General features: G+C 49.8%; 1 protein-coding gene across 3 annotated transcripts; it reads right to left on the reverse strand.

The window, feature by feature from the left end:
- Positions 1-918: 918 nt before the first annotated feature.
- On the reverse strand, positions 919-22,661 carry ILKAP (ILK associated serine/threonine phosphatase). 3 transcript variants are annotated; one of them, XM_045867626.3, is made up of 12 exons: positions 22,509-22,661; positions 14,869-14,934; positions 14,340-14,396; positions 11,367-11,486; positions 9,966-10,092; positions 7,718-7,824; positions 7,257-7,350; positions 6,890-6,977; positions 5,539-5,660; positions 2,549-2,668; positions 1,397-1,478; positions 919-1,211 (listed from the first exon to the last, which is right to left on the reverse strand). In XM_045867626.3, the coding sequence occupies exons 1-12, from the start codon at positions 22,561-22,563 to the stop codon at positions 1,068-1,070; spliced, it is 1,182 nt and encodes a 393-aa protein (XP_045723582.1). In that variant the 5' UTR covers positions 22,564-22,661; the 3' UTR covers positions 919-1,067. The 3 variants fall into 3 exon arrangements, with proteins under 3 accessions (XP_045723582.1, XP_064443431.1, XP_054361898.1); XM_064587361.1 differs by lacking the exon at positions 22,509-22,661 and adding an exon at positions 14,725-14,771 and having other exon boundaries at positions 14,869-14,933; XM_054505923.2 differs by lacking the exon at positions 22,509-22,661 and having other exon boundaries at positions 14,846-14,928.
- Between the last annotated feature and the right edge of the window lie 9 nt (positions 22,662-22,670).

The following is a 22,670-nucleotide window of genomic DNA, read 5'->3' on the forward strand; positions in this document are numbered from 1 at the left end:
TGCTTGCAGCAGGGACTCAGCTCTGCTAACGGAGCTGAAGGGGCGATAAGGCATGAGCTGGGTGGGGGCCCGAGAGCATGAGCAAACAGCCTCTTCCCAGGCAAGGTTTTAGAAACTTTCATCATCCTGCGGCAAACTCTACACAAGGCCTAGGAGCCGCTTTACTGAAATACGATTACAGTGACCGTGTGACCTGTTTTCTACTAGGACTCGAGAAGTACTTTATTCTTGTATACAGGGTAGTTACGCACTCGTTAACATCTTTACCACAAAGGTCCCCCTTCCAAGTGTCCCCGCAAAGACTGGCCTCAGCCCAGCACAGGGCAGAGGGAGCACACATTCCTGAAACTGGAAGCTGGGGTTCAGAGGCCATTCCCGGACGGCAGCCTGACTGCTCAAAGCAGGAGCCTGCCCGCTTCCCACCCACGGCATCCAGATGCCAGTCCCAGGCACGCCGGCGCTCCACAGTCCTTGGCCACACACCGCATCTACTACCAGTGGGGTTGAATCCGAAAGCAGCCGAATTCCATGCCGTTCTGGGAAGGCCTGCCCGAGACCCACTATGCCAGAGAGTAGCAGCTTCGTATCCCGTCCCGTCCCCCAGCGAAGCCTCGCATCCTGCGCAACGTTTACGTAGCCTTCCTTCGCTCTGACAGCCCGTCTGGGCAGGTTCCTACCTCAGTCTCCTCCCCGTACAATGCCACTTCCCCAACCAGGGTCATTTCAAGGGCAAGAGAGCACAGGAAAGATGCCAGGAACTACAAAACGCTGCACACTAAGCAGCCGGTGGGTCCCTATCACGGGCCAATCCGAGATGCCAACGATGGTTTAGTAAGGAAGACCCAGAGCGTATCCAGAAACACACACAACCCCTGAAGGGTCAAGAATTGCTCAAAAGTAGTAAAATAAAACACTAGGAAAAAAAAAAGAAACCTTTATTTACAACCATGGGAGTCCCACAGGAGTACACGAAACACACAGAATGTGCACACACACACGATGAACCTGTGAAGTCAATACCATGCCGCGCTCCCGGCCCCGCCGCGCCCTCGCTGCCCCGCCAGCCCTCACGGGGACCCTATCCGCACCACCATCACAGTGACGTTGTCCGCCGAGCCCCGCTGCACCGCCTTGTTGGCCAGCCTGTTGCAGGCAGCTTCGTAGCGGGCGTCCATGGTGGGCTTCCCTTCCCGGCTCTGGATCTTCTCATCCTAGCGGGCAGGAGAGGGTCCCCTGTCACCCTCCGAGACGCCATCTCCACGAGGCGGCGCTGTTCCCCAGCCACCGTCAGAGCAAGGCAGTGAGTCCCTGCGGGGGAGCTCACCGGGCAAACGGCCCCAGGCCCGCATCCCAAGCGCAGCTCCCACAGCTGGTCCCCGCTGGTGAGCTCTCTTACCTCCAGGCAGGACAGGATGAAGTTCACCGCTTCTTCTGGCGTGAAGACCTTGAAGAGGCCGTCACAGGCCAGCAGAATGAACCTACAGCACGGACGAGAAATATAAACGGGCCGTGGCAGCAAACTTCATAAAACAGTGTGACGATGGAGATGAGCTAAATACTCGAAGGCTAGGACATGAGCTTCCCCACGGTGTTGAGGCAGAATCCTCCTTGTTTGCTCATTCTCACACCCAGGTCCTGGTTTTCCTCCTCTGAGGGGCACTCACCCAAAAATACTGATCACACGCTGTGCCTGGAACCCAGTAGGCACAAGGCCGGGCAGGCTCCCGCCCCCTCCAGTTTGGTGACAGACCCCGAGCGACCCGTCCCACAAACCCACGACGACGACCCCAAGCAGGGGCGCTCGCACAGTGCACACAACAGGGGGCCCGGGGTTCAGAAAACCAGAGGGGCTGGTGGAAGCGTCCCAGGCCCCCAAGGTTGATAAGAGCACAGCGGCCGCGTGGGCCAGAGGCACAAGTGGAGACTGGGCAGAGGCCGAGCAGGCAGGGCCAGGGGGAGGCTCCCTCGCACAGCACAGGGGGCAGGCCTAGCAGGGGCTCCTCACTGAGGGCGTCCCCTGGCTGTGGCCGGGCAGGGCGCCATCTCCATGGGCACCTGAGCACGGCCACCTCTTTCTCCACCTAGCCCGGCTCTGCTTCAACACCACCCCTGGTTCTCCGGCAAGCATGAGCTAAAATTCAGATTCCTCAGCGCGGGACTCAGGACCCTTCCCAACCCGTCCCCAGAGCACCTGCTGTCACTCCTCCATCACTCTCCAGGACTGGCATCTGCCCGGCCTTCTGTCCCACTGTCCCACTATAAGGGCTCTGTGGGTTTTCCCTCTGCCGGAGGGCCCTTCTCCTTCCTCCCACAGGGATGTGGCCCAAGTCTCCCAGCACCCCACACTCCCCTGACACACGGTGCCGGAATCACCCACTCATGTGTACCCTCGCCTACCGGACCGGGGATCCCCTGGGTCTGTCCGTCCTGCCCCGCCAGGCCCGGGCAGTGCCCCTGACAGGGCCTCCCCCACCCACACCAGGTTCAGGATCCAAACTACAAGTCGGGAAAAGAACAAGACCCTGTGCCTTTGCTGGGGCGCTGCTACCTGTCATTGGGGGTCAGCTGGCAGCGTCTGATGTCCGGCACCGAGGTGACCCCGCAGCGCTTGTACTGCCCGTCCCCAATGGAGCGTGACACCTCCAGCACACCCAACACACGACCGTCCCTAAAATGAGGGAAACACAAAGACTCCATCTGACAGATCGCGGGTTCACGAGACTTCCAGGCAGGTCTTCCAGGCAGAGCGAGGGATGGAGCCTGTGGGGGCTGCATCATTAACCAGCACGCGGTCCCTGCGCACTTCGTGCTGCTCGTCAGCGCCCTAGATCAGGAACGTCCCTGCTGTCCTCGGCGCCCCAGCCCCGCAGCACCCTGACGGAGCAGCCCGCAGCCTAACCTGCTGATCTGCCCGCAGCCAAGCTGGACTTGACGGGACTGGGCTGCGGCCTGGCTTTGCTTCGGTTTTGTTTTTGTCCTAAAGCTCCTTCAGGTGATTTGAGCATGCAGCCAGGATACGAACGGCTGGACTGGACTAGAAGGATTTGTATTTACACCAATTCAGACCTGGAAAACCCCTGGAAGCACCTAGTCCCAGATTCTGAAGCAGGTTTTCTTTACACGGGCTATGGATAGGATTCACTTTAAACTGGATTAATTGTAGTATTCTGCACATTCAACTTCTACCCGTTCTATTTTTAAACGAGGCATCCAGAATGGGGAGGCGCCCTCTAAACAGGATGCGTGTCATCAGGGTTCTCTGAGCAGGGGAGAGAGCCCCGGCTCGGTGCCCCCAAGACCAGTTCTGGCGGGCCTACATGCTACGCGAGCTCGGGCAGCTGCAAGCTCGCAGGCCCTCAGCCCTTCACGTGTGAAACCAGAGAAGCCACACCACAAGGGACCTGAGTGCCCGGCAAACCCCAACGCTGTTCGTGGAAGTCTGTGGAGGTTTCCCAACGGACGAGAGCTCTGGAGAGGCGAGGCGGACGGACGTGTGTGGTAGGAAACGCCGCCCTGGCCTGGGCTGCGCGCTGGGGTCAGGATCCAGCCTGGCCGCCAGCACTTCAACGCGGCCACAAAGTCACCCTCCCAGTGGGCACACACCCGCTGGCATCTACGGACAGCCGAGCAGTCTTCTCAAGTACAATCAGTGAAAGGAACAGCAAGAGGGGCCAGAGGACTCAGGAGCAGAGCCGAAGCCCAAAGGGTGGGGCGACTCTCAGGAAGCAGCACCAAGCACAAGCACCGTGAGAACCCAACGAAGGGCTCCTTCAGTGACCAAGTGACGAGGTACTGGGCGTGGATCCCCCCCACCCGAGTCACGAAGCTGGCTTGCTTCAACAAGACTGAGTGGCAGGTCCCAAACACCCGTTCGTGCCGCAACCCGGTAGAAAGAACACGAACCACTCCTGACCGCACCACAGAAGCCAGCATCGTGCTCCCCGCCCTGCTGGAGGGACAGGGGACAGCGGGAGTTCACGGAACCACAGACCCAGGAGAAGCCAGCCATCTGTATTTCAGAGCACGGCAGGACAAGCTGACCGCACTCGGAGTCCTTCAGGCCCGGCTTCCAGAGGAGAGGAAATGCACACAAGCCACTTCAATGACCCACGAACAATGCAGGCAAACGGGCCACTGGTGACCCCACACGACCGCCGGCCTCCCCCGCCGGCCAGCCCGAGTGCAGCAAAGGGTGACTGTGCCACACGGTAAGTGGGAGGAGGTAAGCCGGACGCTGGGTTCAAAGACACTACAAGTAGGTGGGGGAACAGGAATTTAGACGAGGCGGGCGAGAACCCAACCCCCGGAGTCCTTCCTTCCCGCGTGGCTGTGTCTGCGACCAACCTTCACACAGGCCGGCCTCACATGCGCACACAAAGCTAATAGGGCAAAACGTTAACTACTGAATCCAGGCGGTTGATGTTTTACTATTTTAAGTTTTTTTCCGAAAAACTTTCAAACGAATGCTTTAATGACACAAGTGGAAGGGTGTGGAGAAAAACACCCAGCAGGCCAGCCCAGGCCTCCGGTGAGGGACAGACCAGAGCCTGGCCCTGCTGCTCGGAGCCCCCAGCCCTCCTGCCGTGAGGGGCCCATCGTGAGCCGCACTGTCCAGTCACGTCTCTAAGGCACCCAAACCCTGCTCTTAATTTTGTGCAGACTGGGAAACAGAAAATAACTGCCAGCCATAAGACTGTCAATGTCAAAATCTCTCCACGGAGTTCAGGCAAAAGCAGAATTTTAAAGTTCTAAGAAACTTCTGAACAAACTCAGAGTTCTGACTGCTCCCCAGAGAGCCCTCGGCACTACCGGCCAGAACCCGGCTAGCCAGAGTGAACGACGGGGACGAAGCTGCCGTTCCAAGGACAAGCAACTACAATCTTACACGGATACCTTACTGCTCTCTCATCCCAACGGAACAATATCCTAATGGTCAAGCTGTAAAATGAACCAGAAGACACTCTGGCCAAACTCCTAGCACAACGTCCTTGAAGGGGAATTCTCCTGCGGTACAGAAAAGACATTCGCCTCCAGCAGCTACGTCAGGGACGCGGCAGATCTAAACCAGGGCAGGCATGCGGTCGTCAGAGACACCTGGAGAGGTGAACTGGGGCCGCAGACAGAGCCAGCCAGGCAGGGCCCCCTGTGCCAGGAAGCCCAGGGATGCTCAGCACATGCTACAAAGACCTACTGTCTTCACCACTTCAGATTTTCTCTCTGGAGAATTTGCCTACAACTGTAGCTTATTCAGAGTAGTATTTAAGAAAGTTCCTAATCACAGAGAAAATGTTGCAGATGGAGAACTTGAATTTGAGGCAGGCTTCCTCTTCTGCAAATGCAGGGAGCCATGTTTCCGGTACCGTCTTTTGCTCCCACTTGAACATAATGTGAAATCCTACAACATCCATTCACCTGCTTCTCCAGGTTAGACCTCGGACAGTCTCATCTCGCTGCAGACTGCATCACATGGAAGGTTCTACCCGACCACTCGCACAGGGGACGGCCCACCTCCCCGGAGTGCCCGCCAGTCCCCGTCACCTGACGTTTCCTCCAGCCTTCTGTATTCTCATTCGCTCTTCGTACTGTGTGGGATTATGCTCCTTGCTGAGGCTTAAGGCTGCATGCTTTTGACTCTCCTCATTAAAACGACACAGGATTGCCTGGGAACATGGAGATTACAACAGTCAGGAAACTCAAAGTCGCCAGCTGAAGACAAGGCTTAACCATGGACTTGCAGATTCCACCTCCTGCTGACAAACCCGAGTTCAGAGACTCAAGCAGCAGAGGAGCGTCCCGGCAGCCAGGGAGAGAAGCCCTGTTCTGCGTCTCCAGTCTGGAGCTCGCACCACTGGCTGAGCACCGTGCCCTTCCCCCATGGGCTGCTGTCTTCTCGCCTGTGACACAGAAGGGAGGCCCCTGCCGAGGGTCAAAGCCCCTCCAAGTGGCACTATCCCATGAGTCTACAGGAGGCAGACACGGGGGCGGAGGGCGCCGACCACACTGGCCTCCATGCGCCCCACCGTCATGTCTGCCGCATGGGGACTTCTGGGAAAACCTCAGATTTCCAGAGAAGGAAGCCGAGGCCTGGAGAATGGGTATCGTGCCTACAGTCATGGAGCAGAGCCAGCAGAGCAATGCGGATCTGACTCCAGAGGCTTTTTTTTGGCTGATTTTACATGTTATTTGTTACGTTATTTAGCCTAAACACATGTGCACCTGGGACCATCTACTAGAAAATCACCAGAATATAAGACCCACTTGTGCAGGGACTGCCTGTGATGTTCACTGCTGCACCCCCAGGGCTGGGCATTTATTTAGAAGTCACTCTGTGATGGGGGTGGGAGCAGCAGGTCAGCAGACGCCGCCTGAGCGTGGGAAGGGTCACTTCGGCACTGTGACTACTGACGGAGCGCAAGACTCGCTGCAGGAGGTGATGGAAATGACCGTCAGGTTCTGAAGGGGAGCGGGGAGCCCTGCCTGTAGGGTGCCGCCCTCCAGCTTGAAGTCACTCCCCACAACTGGGGCTGGGACACAGGTGTCACCATGGGACACGTCACAGTGGGAAACTGGGTTTTCTTCCCTTGGCCATGTGGCCTGGGCTCTGGACAAATGGCACATCACCTAGCACTTCTCCCACTACTTTTGACTTTTTCTGAAATCACAATGACTTTGGGAGGTCAGAGAAACGCAGCTGGGAAATACTTAAGCGCCTTGCACACCAATGGCCCACAGCCCCGAGACAGGCGTCACACACACTGCCCAGGGTGTCAGTGTGCCAGAGAACAGACTGCCTCGGGCGTGGCTGCCGGTCCCCCACCCGGGTCGTCGACCCTGCAGAGGCCCCAGCAGCAGCCCCACAGGACAGACTTCACCCCCGACTAGCACACACCCGACTATCTCCGAGGTTGGCGATATAGAGAACGTTGTCCACGGCCAGAACACACGTCGCGGTGGAGCCATCCTTCCAGGCGGGCTTCCTGCAGGGAGACACGTCGGAAGTCCAGTCACCACCAACATGCCAGCAACTTCGAGATGCACTCCAGAGCTGACTGGTCAGTCAACGTGGCAAGTTTCTCAAGAACTTTCTTTTTTACTGTTTCAGATTCAGCTACAGTTATGAGAGCTTACTCAGTGCTAGGTACTTTTCAGACAGTGAGCACTAACACTCGGCTAAAAGAAGACCTAAAACGCGTTTAAGGAAAACCACACACAAACACATACCCACCACTCATATATCTTTATGTGGTCACACTTACTGGCTTGAAGCTTGTTTAAGAAACTCTTCATCAGTATGCTTGAAAGTGTCCAAAAGGCATCTCTTCACGGTTTTCTCTACACTGATTACATCTCCTATTACAGAAAAAACAAGACAACAAACTCTTAAGAGGAAATTCTCCTCTTGCTGCCATTTTGTTTTTGTACTGTGACCAAGAACATCTCTACTTCCTCGCCTGCAAGGCAGGCTCATTTGAGTCTGGTCTACAGTCTCCCAAATACACACTCCTACACAAACATTCCACACAATGTGCCATCACGCAGACACGAAGTCCTAGGCCAGCACACTACTTGGCCACCACCTGCTCACCCCAGAGCCCACTCTCCTTGGCCCCACCTTCAGAGAGCCACTAAGGATTCTTTCCAATGTGGCTTATCTTCCTGATTTACACAAACAACAAACACCAAGATGGACACAAACCGATTTAGTTCTCAGTCCCACCTTTAGGAAACTTCCTGATTAAGTTCTGATGCAAATTCTGTGCAGCAAACTTTGAGGCTCGAATTCCTCCGTGACCATCAAAAACAGCGAAATACGAAACCCGGGTACTGGAAGAATGAACTGACGGTTAATGAGATTTTCACAAAGATCACGCCTCTCCACTAAGACCTCTAAATCCTTTTTTTTTTTTAATCTTATTTACGAGAGAGTACACATGCGCACATGGGTGGGGGAGGGGGAGAGAGGGAGAAGCAGGCTCCCCGCTAAGCAGGGAGCCTGACATGGGGCTTGATCCCAGAACCTCAAGATCATGACCTGAGCTTAACTGAGCCACACAGGCGTCCCAAGGCCTCTAAATCTTCTCTCAAAACAGTGAGCATTCACAAGACAGAGGATGTCCCCTGGTAAAGACACCACATTGTCACAAATGAGAAAAAAGGACACAGCATTAACTGAGACAAATGCTGAAGTAACTTTGATGGTATTTTCATTTTTATTTTTTTTTTAAATTCACTGATTTAAGTAATCTCTACACCCAACATGGGGCTCAAACTCACGACCCTGAAATCAAGAGTTGCACGCTCTACCGACTGAGCCAGCCAGGCGCCCTAAATTTTTTAACTTTTAATTTAAAAATGCCATGAAAATAGGGGTGCCTGGCTGGCTCAGTCAGAAGAGTGTGCGACTCTTTGATCTCCGGGTTGTGGGTTTGAGCCCCACAATGGGTACAGAGATTACTTAAAAATAATAATTTTAAAAAAAGTTGAAGACTCACATTTTTTTTTCAAAAATCAAGATCTATTAACTGATCTTTCACTGAAGACTAGAACTTTTTTCTATTTAAATTGGATTTAGTTTTATAAGCTAACACACTGATAAAGCAGTTACTGATCCAAGACAATAAAAAATATCTAAGAGAGCAGAGGGTAATTCCAGAACTGCTGCTCAGACTGATCCAACATCTAATTCTCGAGGCCTATCTCACCACTCTTATCCTTATTCCCCTTCCAAATTTTGCCAGAAAATGTGCATATATGGAACAAATGTCATTCATGATTTGAACTGTTTTGAGAAGAACGAACAAAAATGCCTATGAGAGATGACATTTTCTGTGCAGAGCTGCTTTTTCAAACATGGTTTGAGTTCCTTTTCAACGGAGACATCCTGAGCCATGAAAAACAACTTCCTCTGGTTCCTAACCCTGAACCGTTCTCATATGCATGGTACTTGCTCAGTACGGTTCAGTGATCCCAGTGAGGTCCCCTCCCCTGGGGCTCTCCAGAAGTCCCTTTCCTGGCTTCAAAAGTAACCCCAGAGCACACTCCAGGTGAGCAAGGGCAGCCTAACAACAGTAAGCACATGTACATACACAGTCCCCTCCGCGGAGGACCAGGTCCCCTGCAGGGACCTTACTTCCTCAACTGGACAAAGGCCTCTGGCACCAATGGCTCAGCACACTGCATGTTAATGGCCACCTGGTGTCAGTTACTGAATGTAACCTACACATCACGTGATTATGGAAACCTGGTGGCATACAGATTATGTAATTATATAGTAGACACCTCATCGTATGTGTAAATGTAATGCACGTTCACTTACCTTGGTAGGACATACCCTGATGTCCTACCTTCTGGTGGTTTTCCTCCATGCCTAAAGCTTATCCAAAGGCTTCATTTTAGTTTGTGCAGTTGCAGGGAAATATTCCCTGTTTTTCTTCTCCTTGATGCCATTTCTGCTTTTCCTTCTCTTTTTGGGCCCTATTACACTAGCTCTCCTTGATCCCATGTGCAGCTGTAATTAGCTTTCCACTCTACCTACTGGCTCACAGAATAAGAATATTCTCTGCTGGAAGCTCTTCAGATACTGATGAAGAATACCACACCCCAAAGACCCACAATGTGGAGACTCCTTTCCCGTTTAACAGGTTTCTCAGCTTTGGCAGGAAGGACATTTGGGGCTGGACAATTCTCTGCTGCAGGGCTGTCCTGTGCTCTGTAGGATGTTTAGCAGCATCCCAAGCACCCCCCACCACCAGATGCCAGTTGCACACCCCTCCACATGACACCCAAAAATGTCAGGGAGGGGCAGCAGTGTGCAAAATCAACCCCAGCTAAGAACCCCTGACCCCGAACCAAGCAGTCTCATCGATAAGCCATTCTTTCCAGTAAATACAACTGAACACGGTCCAACCACCCAGTCAGAACAGAGACTTCTGTGCCAACCAGGCTTGTCGGAGATGGACACTCACATGAGGGATGACGGGGGCCTACACTCCTCCGTGATATCATTCAGGATGACGTGGGCGTCCTGCATCTCCTCCCGCTCGCCCTTCCGCTCGGCCACATAGCCTTTCAAACCGAAGATCACTGAGGAGGCTAAGGAAAAGAGAACAAAAAGCCAATACAAAACTGTGCTCTTCCTTCCAGAAGCCCTAGTCCCAGAGCAAATGAGAGGGAACTCTGGCTGTTTTACTCAGTAATGTCCTAACTGTGCACATAAAGAAGCTGTACCCTCAAGCCATCTAGCTCCCCAGCTCCCCAGCTGGAACTAAAATCAGACCACTGCTGGACGAAGACAGTCTCTCAAAGGCTGAACAGCAAAGAGGAGGCAACAGATGACAGTACGTTAGTAACCGACAGCGCCGGCCAAGGCATTAGGTCGAAGTACCAGAGCAAGGAATGTGCGGTCATCCCGAACCGGGCAAGGAATTATGTGCACATCTAGTCTTGTCGGTAACTACTGAGGGCACAAAAATTCCGAGTTTAAGGAAATGCTAGTAAGCAGAGTTTACCCCAAATGCCCTGTTGGACATCTGAAAATATCGATTTCCATGCCTGAGGCTGGTAAAGAACTTGAACAAATGGTAAGACAGTTGCTTCTACTCTGCCTGAGGAAGAGAAGGATGAAAGAGCCCACCAGAGGCACAGCAGTCTGTTTATATTTAACAGCTAAGGCTACGTTTGTTTGCAGACACCACAGGGCCACGTAACTACTGAAATGAACACTTTACAGAGCTGCTGCTGGCAGGCATCGTACTCCCGAGCTAAGGGCAGCGACGAGCTAAGCTGAAGACCCCGTCCTTACAGCGAGCTAGTAACCCTCTCGCGCCTCTGCGGCATGGGACGAAGTGGGCTGGTACAGTGCGTGAGCACCCACAGCTCCCTCTCTCTAACAGATACCTCTCATTTCGTCTCTACTCTGACAAGTTACATAGCTGATGACAAATTCCAACTGCTTTTTCCAGCCTCAGGCTCTCTCTTGGGACACTGCCTACTAAGCTAGTCACAGAATTCAAGGTGCTCATCAACAGGCTGTGAACAGCAACAGGGAGTCAGAGAGAAAGTGGGTGCTCAATAAGCTAAACTGTTCACTAGAGAAGGTAAAGTCAAAACCACCTGGTGTTTTCACCCTCGAGGAACAAATGTAGGTTTTGTATCTGACCAAAGGTAGGATCACACACGAATGGGGAAAGTAAAGAGAGGAGGCAAAAGTAAATTTGGAAATCTGTTTGCAAAAAGGGAACCCTACCAGCTTCTTAAATATAGACACAAAAAGGAAGCGCCATAAATCAGAAAGCGGAGCTCGATTTTGCTCTGGGTTGTTTTAAAATATGAAGTCTAATACATTTGTTTTCAAACTGTCTGAAAACCTTTACAAACTTTCTTTTCCACAAGCTCTTCACTGCCATTCTTCTCTTCTTCGGGGGCTTTTCTCTTTGCTCCTTTCTCTTCATTCTTTACCGTCTGGGACATCGACGTGTCGAGAGGACCTGGACACAAGGCAAAGCCAGAGAGAGACAGAGCTATAGACTGGCAGGGAAGCCCCCAGACCAGGCCCCACCCCCGACCCGGGACACCACACGATGTGGCGCGTGAGTAGGGGCAGAGAGGCAGGTGCCGTGGTCACGACTACGACCTCGAGGGCGGGGCAGCGCGCCCGGGGAACCAGCGGGGAGGACCCCATTGCACACACATGGTGTCTCAGAGCCACAGGCTCTTATTTGTAAACAGGGAAGTTTCCAAAATCTGCCAAGTGACACATCCTAAACAAGTCAAAAAAGTAGTAAGTGGGGCGCCTGGGTGGCTCAGTTGGTTAAGCGACTGCCTTCGGCTCAGGTCGTGATCCCGGAGTCCCGGGATCGAGTCCCGCATCAGGCTCCCTGCTGGGCGGGGAGTCTGCTTCTCCCTCTGACCCTCCCCCCTCTCATGCTCTCTGTCTCTCATTCTCTCTCTCTCAAATAAATAAAATCTTTAAAAAAAAAAAAAGTAGTAAGTGCCAAAAGGGGGTTAACAGGAGGTAAATGTCAGGCTTTAGGAACTGTTGGTATCGTGAAACGCAAAACAGGGCTGCTGAAGCCATCCACACTTGCAGAGGGACGAATCCGTCCTCAAAGCCGACGCTAAGAGCGCCTGCAGTGCGAGCCCGTTTTGGGCAGAGCAAAGTCTCGTTTCAAGTCCCAGTTCTGCCACTCATGGAGGTGTGCCCCTGAGGTAAGCTACTTAAGTTTCTTCATCTGTGACACAAGGAGAATTCTGTCATCTTGGAAGGTGACTTTAAAACCGATGGGGACAAGGTATGTAAAGCATTTATCATGGTGCCTGGGTCATCACGTATCCCATGGCAGCCCCTGTCCTAATAAAGGGGCTCTATTCTCTGCGTTTCAGTATGAAGACAGGCAACCGTTACTCAACTAGTGTTTGCCAGACATTTCTGAGCACCGAGGAAGAAGGGAAGAAAACATCCCTGCCCTCAAGAAGAGTCAATTACTTGCAAAAGGACAGACGTCTGCAACAGGAGAACCTAACACACAAGTCCCGCCCCACATAATCAGGCACATTAACAGGGAAAATTTCACAGATGTTTCCAATACACTTTCCCCAAAGGTCTCTCCCGTAGCCTGTCACTTACTGTCGGTTCCAGCTTTCCCAGTGTGTATGTAAAACAATCTTCCTCTCTTTTAACTTGCAAAACAGAGATATTTTTATAGCTTTGTTGTTGACTCCTGATTGAATCACAGTGTAGCCAGAGAATGTGGTCTGTACATGAAATCAATTCTTTGTTGGGACTTACTTTATGGCCTAGAATGTAGTCGATTTTTGTAAATGGTGACTATGTCTTCTCAAGAAATCCAATATATTGGATGCAAGGTTAGATTCTATATCCAAAAAAATCAAGCTTATTAATAATGGTGCTGAAATCTTCTAAGTTGTTACTAGTTGACTGTCTTTTGCCCTATGAAGAACTAAGACATAGCTATGGTCAATTTTCTTTCTTTTATTAAATCTGTTAAAAGCCCTGTTTGCACATATTAACTTTCATTATAAGAATACTGTCTTGGGGCGCCTGGGTGGCTCAGTCGGTTAAGCGTCTGCCTTTGGCTCAGGTCATGATCCCAGCGTCCTGGGATCGAGTCCTGCCTGTTTCAGGCTCCCTGCTCAGCTCAGAGTCTGATTCTCCCTCTGCCCCTGCCCCTGCATGCTCCCTCTCCCCCAAATAAATAGAATCTTAAGAAAAAAGAATACTGTCTTTATTGGGACAGTTTTAGCCTTAACTGTGTGAGAATGCTGTACGGTTTTAGTATGGGTCCAGAGGCCTGAAAACCTGAGAATTCTTGTGTAAGATGATTATAACAACTTTTTCTAAATACAGGAAGTATACTAATTTAATCTACACATTCTAGACTAATCCTGATTTTTATGTAATGAATTAATAACACAAAAAAATCTACTTAAAAAGCAGCAAATGTTTCACTTGATGACATAAGGAAGGTTCTTACACCAGAAGATAACTGCATATGAAAACAGACAGCCTGCATCCCCCACTGTCCCCTCCCTCTGTCCTGTGCCCCCTGCCCTGCCCCCACTTGGGGGAACTCCACGTGAGAAGCTCTCAGTCATATGGAGTAACAGATTCATCACGGTGACAACGGACAGGAATCTGCTCTGCTCTTCCCTCTACCTAACTGGGACGTAAAGAGGAAAACACATTTACAGGAACAGGTGCAACCAATGTTAACAGGCCTGACAAAAATGAAATCAAATCAATGAAGAGATTCTTGAGAACGTGTAAGGATTGACTGAAAATAATCAACCAAGGTCTTGAATTTCAAGAAAATTCCTGCACATGGTCTGTACCAGTCACTAAACCAGTGTCATTCAGATTTCATTTTCTTAAGATCAAAGTCTTTTTAATGTAAGTGCCATAAAAGAGAAAACTATCGGGTTCAGGGATATTAAACATGTTGTAACTATTTCATATATTCAGATACTTCTGCTGAATATATCTGAGTTTGTCAGGGACAGAGGCAGAGACATACTCTGAGATTTGTTGTTGTTGTTGTTAATAACAAAGTTCAAAGTAAATGACTGAACTCTTAATTCTTAAAGTTATTTGCAAGAGGTTGAATTCCAAGTAAAAAATAATCACCAAAAAGTGACATAGTATATGATCTTTTTGCTTCCACCTGATGGTGCCTATGTATTTTTTATTTTAATAAATCTTATGCTGTACTTAATGTCATCCTAAACCCTGTTAAAATCTATTAATAAATACATTTTACGTAAGAATAAATTTTGTATGTATTATTCCCATCAACACACTGAATTTTTTCCCTACCACTTACCTGAATCACCACTGCTGGCTGGTGGGAGATCATCAAAAAGCAAAGGTCCCCCTGACCCTGAAACACAGCAGAACACTTAGTGAGCCCACAAAAGCTGGATGAGGCTTAAGTTTCAGAATCCATCCCACCAGGACACCAATGCAGGTCATTGAAATAAACTCAAAACCTCTCGTGTCAATCCAGTGGCAACTCATACTTCGGTAAATAATGTCTTGAACCTATTTTATTTTAAGGTCCTCTCAATTCAAAGGAAACAAATATCTGCCTGAAAGAGTTAAATCTTATTTCAGCTAATAAAATAAACACTCAAATGAACCAGAGAAAACTGCTCAACATTTTTACGCAGTTCCTCAAGGCTAGCGACTAGCGGATTTTTCTGCCTTACCTGATGCCATGGATTCAAAACTTAAGACAGTCCAACACCTAAAACATCTGTGTGTTGAAAATGGGGGAAAGGGAGAAAGATTCAGACAACTACAACCCCAGGATGACACGTTGACACACACCTGGGAGAGCCTGAAGACTGTACCTGAGTCAGTACTGCTGGCCGGAGGGAGGTCATCAAAAAGCAGAGGTCCCTTCTGAGCTTCTTTGCCTAGAACACAGAGAGCCTGCTTAAAGAGCAGTCGGTCATCAGCCAAGACAGGTGGTCAAAGGGGGAGGCCTTTTGAGATGTTTGCTATTCAAATTTTCTCCTCCTAGCTGTACCAAATTCTACAAAGTATCTTCTCAGTAGCTATTTAACACAGACGTTCGCTTCCAACAGTTACAGTCAACATAAATGCAATGAAACATGACCCAATGGGTGCCACTGGATATTCTGAGGAAAACAAGTATTTTTCTCAGTAATTTCATCCCTGCAAGCAGCAAACACTGAAAACCTTTTTTAAAAAAAATGAATCCTGGGAAGAAATATACTAGTTCTAGAGCAAGAAAACAATTATTTGGTCCCTCAAGATAAAACGTCAAAGACAGAGGGATCTCTGTCTGACCAAAGATCTACAGTCTTAAAAAGTCTGATTTCAATAGCATTCTGAACGAACCACCCACTAGAATCTCAAACAATGAGCACAGAGAAGGTGAGAGGCTGATGGAAGCAAATCTGCGTGAACTTGGCATCCCCAGCACAGTGCCCACTTAATTACTACCTATGGAGAAAATGAGGAATTTCAGATACTCCAACATAAACTCAGGAGAAAGCCAGGGAAATTTTTTAAATCTAAAAACCTGAAGATTTACACACCAAGAGGACTGGTCTTAAATGTTTTTTATTCAATTGTCCCTTTCCACATAAAATTTAACCACCGTTCTTCATTCTCCAGCTTTCCCCAAAATTTCTATTTAAGCTATTAAATACAGGGACTAGTACACAAGAAATGGGGGAAACAAAGGGCTGAAGATGTAGGCGTGCACATTCCCATCCTATGAAGTTTGTCCCACCTCTTGTTCCTCAGAGTTTAAGTACAGAAATGTGCTCATTTAAAAACCAGTTCAACTGTATGCTCCAAAAGGCTCATCTATATCGACCCTTTGCCTCTATGTAGAAATGAGCTGGGTATCAATTCTACTTTTTTTTTTTTTAAGATTTATTTATTCATTTGAGAGAGAAAGCGCACGTGCATAAGCATGCGAGGAGTGGGAGGAACAGAGGGAGAAGGACAAGCAGACAGCACTGAGCGCAGAGCCCCACAGAGGCCAATCCCACGACCCTGAGACCATTGACCTTAGGCGAAATCAAAGTCAGACGCTTAACCAACTGAGCCACCCAGGCGCCCCCAATTCTACTCTTCTAAAAACAAAAATTTAGGAGCACCTGGGTGGCTCAGTCAGTTAAGTTGGGGAAGCTCAGGTCTTGATCTCAGGGTCGTGAGTTTGAGCCCCGTGTTGGGCTCCATGCTGGGTGTGGAACCTACTTAAAAAATAAACAAAGAAACAAATAATAAAAAAAATTTAATTTAAAATTTAGAAACTCCAAGGAAAGAAACTTCTTCAGGAGTTTTTAGGTCAAAAGTACCTTAAATACCTTATAAATTCCTGATTTAACAAAAAGCAACTCTTCTGCTTTACATCCTAATTCAAAATGGGAAATGTCTACTCCATTAAATTATACTGTTATCCCTCAGGATTCCAAACAGACTAAGTAACTGCAAATACTTTCATTTTCCTCACAAGTGACATATACACTCTACGGAGGTATTCAAACAGCAGCATCATGAGCACATTAAATGGCATTTAGAACAACCATTTACTCACTCTGTAATCCTCCTACAAGAATCCCTAATATTCTCGCAGGGCACTTCCAAGAGGAACCCAAACCAAACTGGGTCTAACCATCAAATGCCCATTCTCCTCACAGACTGAAAACTGTATGGCACGATGCAGAGCAAGCACACTATGTTCAGTGGGGCCAGAGAGCCGGGCTTCTTGGGGAGAGAGAACATTACAGGGAGGAGGCCAACCTGAAGAGCAACCAACCCCTGGGTCAGGTCAGATTTTAATTTCCAAATTAAACTACCCATCTAAATCAGGTCTTTCCCTTGCCAATGTCCAGTGGGGAAAGTCCTCCTTCCCAGGTAATACATTTTCAGCTCTTACAAGCATTTGTCACCACAGAGCTTCCAGCTTAGCACCAGCCTGGCCTCTGTCCTTCGGCTACAACTCTGAAATAGTGCCCTGATCTGAGCACCATCCCCAGACAGTGGCCCATTTCCTCGTGCCGAATCAAATGAGCCCCCCCGCTTCTCCTTTCTCACTCTGGAATACTGTGAGTGCTACTTCAATTAAACACAACGAGATCTTCTCATTTTTGGTGGTCAGAACTGAAAACGGCTCTTAAGAATAATTAATACTGCCTGCCTGCCAGGCACTGTTCCAGGGCTCTCTTCGTGTTTCCAATGCACTAAATCCTTACAGCAGTTTTATGAAGTGAGTACTATTATTGCCGTTCCTCACTGATGAGGAGACTGAGGCAATCAGGTGGAACTAAGGGAGAGCCGGTGAGGAGTGGGCAGTCAAGGCCAGGCATCCTTGTTTCCGTCCATGCGAGGCGCCACACTGCCTCCACACAGCATCTCATTTAACCCTCCGACAACCCTACGAAGATAATCTCAAGGTTCTTGATCTCTGGAATACTTTTTGCATCATTGAAAGGATCACTTATAATAACTTGTATTTGGATTCTTTTTTTTTTTTTTTTAAGATTTTATTTATTTATTTGACAGAGAGAGCCACAGCGAGAGAGGGAACATAAGCAGGGGAGGTGGGAGAGGGAGAAGCAGGCTTCCCAAGGAGCAGGAAGCCCGATGTGGGGCTCGATCCCAGGACCCTGGGATCATGACCTGAGCCGAAGGCAGACGCTTAACGACTGAGCCACCCAGGCGCCCCTGTATTTGGATTCTTAAAAAAATAAAAATAAAAATCTGTGGGGCGCCTGGCTGGCTCTGTCAGTAGAGCACGCAACTCTTGATCTCGGGGTTGTGAGTTCTTGCCCTACACTGTGTGTGGAGATTACTTAAAAATAAAATCTTAAAAAAAAAAAAAATCTGTAGGTAATAGACGCTATAATGGAAACATCTGATTACCCAGAACCTTACATTCCATTTTGGATAAAGAGTAATCTAAAGTGATGGGGGTCATCAGCAATAATTAGACAAAGTATGACTTTGGGGAAGTAGGGTAACAGCTGAGTGTTATGTTCCAATTTCTTTTAAGCTGATGCACTTGTATACATGCATTTTACTTTTTAAGAGGCAGAAGTGTACTGTACACCACATTCTCCATATACCCTTGTTCATGTAAGCCCTCCGGGCATGTTCCAGGCCAGCACATCTGGGTCTAACTACTCTTTCCAACAGCTGTGTTCTGTTCTGTGTGGGAGGCACTGCCACACACATGTTCAGTCCCCTCACTGATGGGCATGCAGACTGATTCCAGTTTCTCGCATGACAATAATGCCACAGTAAACAACCTCAGACATCTATCCCTACTGAATCTGCTAGACCGCTAGGTCAAAGCATATGAGTGGTTTGAATTTGACAGATGTCCAAATCTGTTTCCAAAAAGTGGTGGTAATGTCTACCCCCAACACACTTTATGAGAATGTCCATTTCTCTCCATCTTCACCACCATGATGCCAATTTTTAATCTGCTGGCTGAAAACATGATGCATTAGTGATTTGCTACTCCTTTCCTCAGTGACTGAGGAAGCTAAGCACTGGTTTCGGCTGACTGGTCATTTGCATTTCTTCTTCCATAAACTGTCAGGATACAGCCTTTGACAGTTTCAAATGGGCTACCTGTCTTTTTCTTACTGATGTGTTTGAACCTTTCATTCACTAGGGATCATTGGTAATGTGTACGAAATTTTATTTTAAGACTTTATTTATTTAAGGGCGCCTGGGTGGCTTAGTCGGTTAAGTGTCTGCCTTCAGCTCAGGTCATGATCACGGGGTCCTGGAATCGAGCCCCAGGTCGGGCTCCCTGCTCAGCGGGAAGCCTGCTTCTCCCTCTCCCTCTGCCCCTCCCACCTGCTTGTTCTCTCTCAAATAAATAAAATCTTAAAAAAAAAAGAGGGTTCACATCCCTCAGAGCTATTAAAAAATTAGAGATGATTCAAAAAATTTATTTATTTATTTGAGAGAAAGAAGGATAAATAGACTCCCCGCTGAGCAGGAAGCTCAATGTGGGGCTCCCATCTCTGGACCTTGGGATCACGACCTGAGCTGAAGGCAGACACTTAACCTACTGAGCCACTCAGGCGCCCCTACAAAATTATTTTCTGTTTTTTTTTTTTTTTGCTTTTGTAGTATTTTGCCCTGCAGAAATTTTTATTTTTACATAGTTAAATCCATTTTAATTTCTTAAGAGTTTTTTCTTGCTTGCCCCTGAAGTTTTACAGTTAGTGTTTTTTTCTAGTATCTTAACCTTTATTTTATATTTAGATCTCCAGGGTTTTTCTGGAAAGAAAATTTTTTTTTTAATTTATTCATTCGAGACACGGAGATACAGAGAGAGAGAGAATATGAGCAGGGGGAGAAGCAGAGGGAGGGGGAGAAGAAGGCCCCCGCTGAGCAGGGAGTCCGATGCGGGACTCGATCCCAGGACCCTGGGATCATGACCTGAGCCGAAGGCAGACTCTTAACCATCTGAGCCACCAAGGCGCCCCTGGAAAGAAATATTTTGAAGATGGCCTACCACGCAGTATTTACTTAGTTCTGCCAGCTGACCATCAGTTTTAAAGTATAGCGGCGTAGCAACCTCGTAAGTGAAAGAACCACCCTATAAAACTGAAACCAACTTATTGTCAGAGCGACTTTAAACCAGGACACCTTTAACTTGTTTGGATTATCAAGTATAAGCTGTTGATCTTAAAGACATCAAGGTAGCACTTTTAGGAGTATGAGAGAGCAGAGAAGTTTCATTCCTGTCTGATATGGGCATACTTCCTCGTTTAGGTCAACTCTCTATATACAAAAACTTGAGCCACTCAGCAATTAAATCTATAAGTGCTGGCGTGAAAACTACTCATTTAACACAAAATCTGAAACCATTTAATGCGTTCCTTCTACATTTTTCCTCAGACGATAGAAATTAAGAGGCTTGCAGGCAGGAACATTAGATGGAATGTTTAAAACAAAAACCAAAGAACAAAATACACTCGATGTGATCTGAGCAGTGTGAAAGTTCCTCCCTTTGGACACTCACAAAATCCAGTTAAGAGTGCATGTTTTTTCTTTTAAATAGCCGTAAGGTTAACAGCTCATATACTAACATCTAAGCACTACATCTACTAAGCACTGACCATGCTAAGCACCGAGCATGTAGTACTCTCTAACACGTGCTAACAGTAGGAGGCGGCAATGCTACTTTACAGATGTGGGAACAGTCACAGAAGAAGGCAGTTAGTGGATGTGAAACCAGTTTGATTACATGTCCAAAACCACTCTTCTCTGAGACGGTGAAAATGACTAGGTCTTTATTGCTCCCTGCCTGAGCACCCGCACATCATGTGTGAGGATCACGATGGTGCAGTTTTGCTCATCTTCCCATCCACTTTATGAAACCAACCTTATTTTCCTTTCATTTACTCCATTTTTAATTTTATCAACCAATATCATTGATTTTCTGAAACAAAGTATGGCATTTAAATTAGTTTTTCAAAAATCACAGTTTTTTCACAAGATCATGAAATCAGATTCTTTTTTTTTTTTTTAAGATTTTATTTGACAGAGAGCGAGCACAAGTAGGGGAGCAGCAGAGGGAGAGGGAGAAGCAGGCTCCCCGCTAATGTGGGGCTCAGTCCTGGCCGAAGGCAGACATGTCACTGACTGAGCCACCCAAGCGCCCCAGGTTCTGTTCTTGTTCAAATGATTGTTTTAACCTGTTAAATCTCATTTTGTTGGTATTAACTGCCTGTCAAGATAACTTTGGATCCCAACTCTGTCACTCACTTTAGTACTTATCCCGCTCAGCTTCCTGCCATCTACAAATTCAGAAAGCATGCCTTCTTTGTTTTGAAAGCTATTTTTAAAAATACACTCAGCCAAGCAGGCCCTGTGACAGCGTCAGTGCCCTTCCCACAAGCAGGGAGCAGTTCACTAATCCACTTTCCAGGGAACAGGGGTTTAAACACTGCAGCCCCCCTGCTCCCCAGGCATCCCAGGCAGGGTTGGAGATGCCCCCGCCCCCCCCCCCACTGTGTTCGGTGGCAAGCTGCCAAATACCAGCTTGTAAGAGTTAGGAGTTGTCAGATTTTGTATCTCATAAAGGGTGCCTTCTCCTGAGCAGATAAATTAATTCCGGGTAAAAAGTAATGGAGATTTTTTTTCTTTAAATGATAGGCTTACAGGCACATCTGCAAATCCAAACTCTGCCCCAAACATACTCAGAGAGAAGGTATACTCCACCGACAGGGTTAAAAAAAAAAAAGACTGCATACACAGAGCCAGAGTTTTCACCTACGAGTAGAACAATTTAGCAAGTGAATGGCTCAGAGACAGTCCCTTAGATGTTCCTGCACCATCAGAACGGTAAGTGGGCAAGAGTAAGTGCCATTACTGGGAGTAACGGCTCCATAAAGGCTGGCCCGGCCGTTCGCACCTGAGCAGCAGAACCCGAGCCCGTGCAGGGCAGGACCAGCCCTTCCTCAGGGCGCAAGCTCACCGCCCCTCCACACTGGTATGCTCGCACGAACCAGAGGGCCGAACGCCCCCCACACCGCTGCCTCGCCTAGAATCTCTGCAAATCCCGTCAGAGGCCCCATTCCAGCGCCGCCTCCTTCCGCAGTCTTCCCGGACGGACTACGCGCATCACTCCCCCAGGCACTCGCGATGCCCACAGCCCGTGACTTTGCCAGCTGGAATCACAATCCCTTGCATCCAGATGCAAGCGCTCTTTGCGAGCCAAGGCCGGATCTTGTCCCTTCGTGTTCCCTGCCACAGTGGCTTCCAAAACCTCGGTCCCCAGACTCCTGCCGAGCGGGCCGGTCAACCCCCTGGGGATTTAGCGACACACATTCGGGACCCTGCCTTGGCGGCTTTCCGCTCCAGTGGACGGAGGGGAGCCTGGAAATCTGAACTTGTTCCTAAAGTTCCCCGGGCCGTCTGCCCCCAGACCGGCTCAGAAAGGCGGCCTGCGCGGCAGCGTCCGCGGAACGTCCCGCGCCGTCAAACCCGCAGCGAGCCCTGCGCCCTGGACACGCCGCGCCACCCAAGGCCTGGTCCCCGCCGCTCGTGCGCGGGGCTCACGCACCCGCGCAGGCCCGGCGCGCAGCGGACGAGCGCACGGGCGCTGGGGCCGCGGACGCGCGAGGAAACTCCTGCGAAAGTCGAACCGTAAGAGCGCGGAGGCCGGCGCTCCCTCCGGGCGCGACGCACCAAGGACGCCGGCGGCGCTGGCCGCGGCGCCGGGCGTCGACACAAAGCCACCTGCGGCCCCAACTGGCCGCCCGGCCGCAGCCACGCCCGCGGGGCCGGCGGCGCGGGCGGGCCGCACACAAAGGACGCGCGGCCGGACGGCGGCCCGCGCCCGCCGCCCCGCGCGCAGCAGACATGGCGGAGGCCCGCCGCCGGCCCCGCGCAGGCCGCGCTCGCCCCCGCTCCGCCCCGCCGCCCGCCTCAGGCGCCGCGGGCCGCCAGGCCGCCGCCGGCCGGCCGGGCGGCCACCGCTTACCGACAGCCGGGCGCGGCGAGCGCTCGGGCTCCGGCAGGTCCCCGAACAGGTCCATGGCCGAGGCGGGGCGGCGGCGGCGGCGGTCGCGCAGCCTGCGGGCGGCGGCGGCGGCGGCGGCGGGGCGGTGGCGGCCCGGGCGCCGTCAATCACCCGAAGGCGGGC

This window comes from Mirounga angustirostris, unplaced genomic scaffold (assembly GCF_029215605.1).
Source record: "Mirounga angustirostris isolate CCGP_5_RB_7025 unplaced genomic scaffold, mMirAng1.0.hap1 SCAF_3, whole genome shotgun sequence".
Taxonomy (NCBI): domain Eukaryota; kingdom Metazoa; phylum Chordata; class Mammalia; order Carnivora; family Phocidae; genus Mirounga; species Mirounga angustirostris.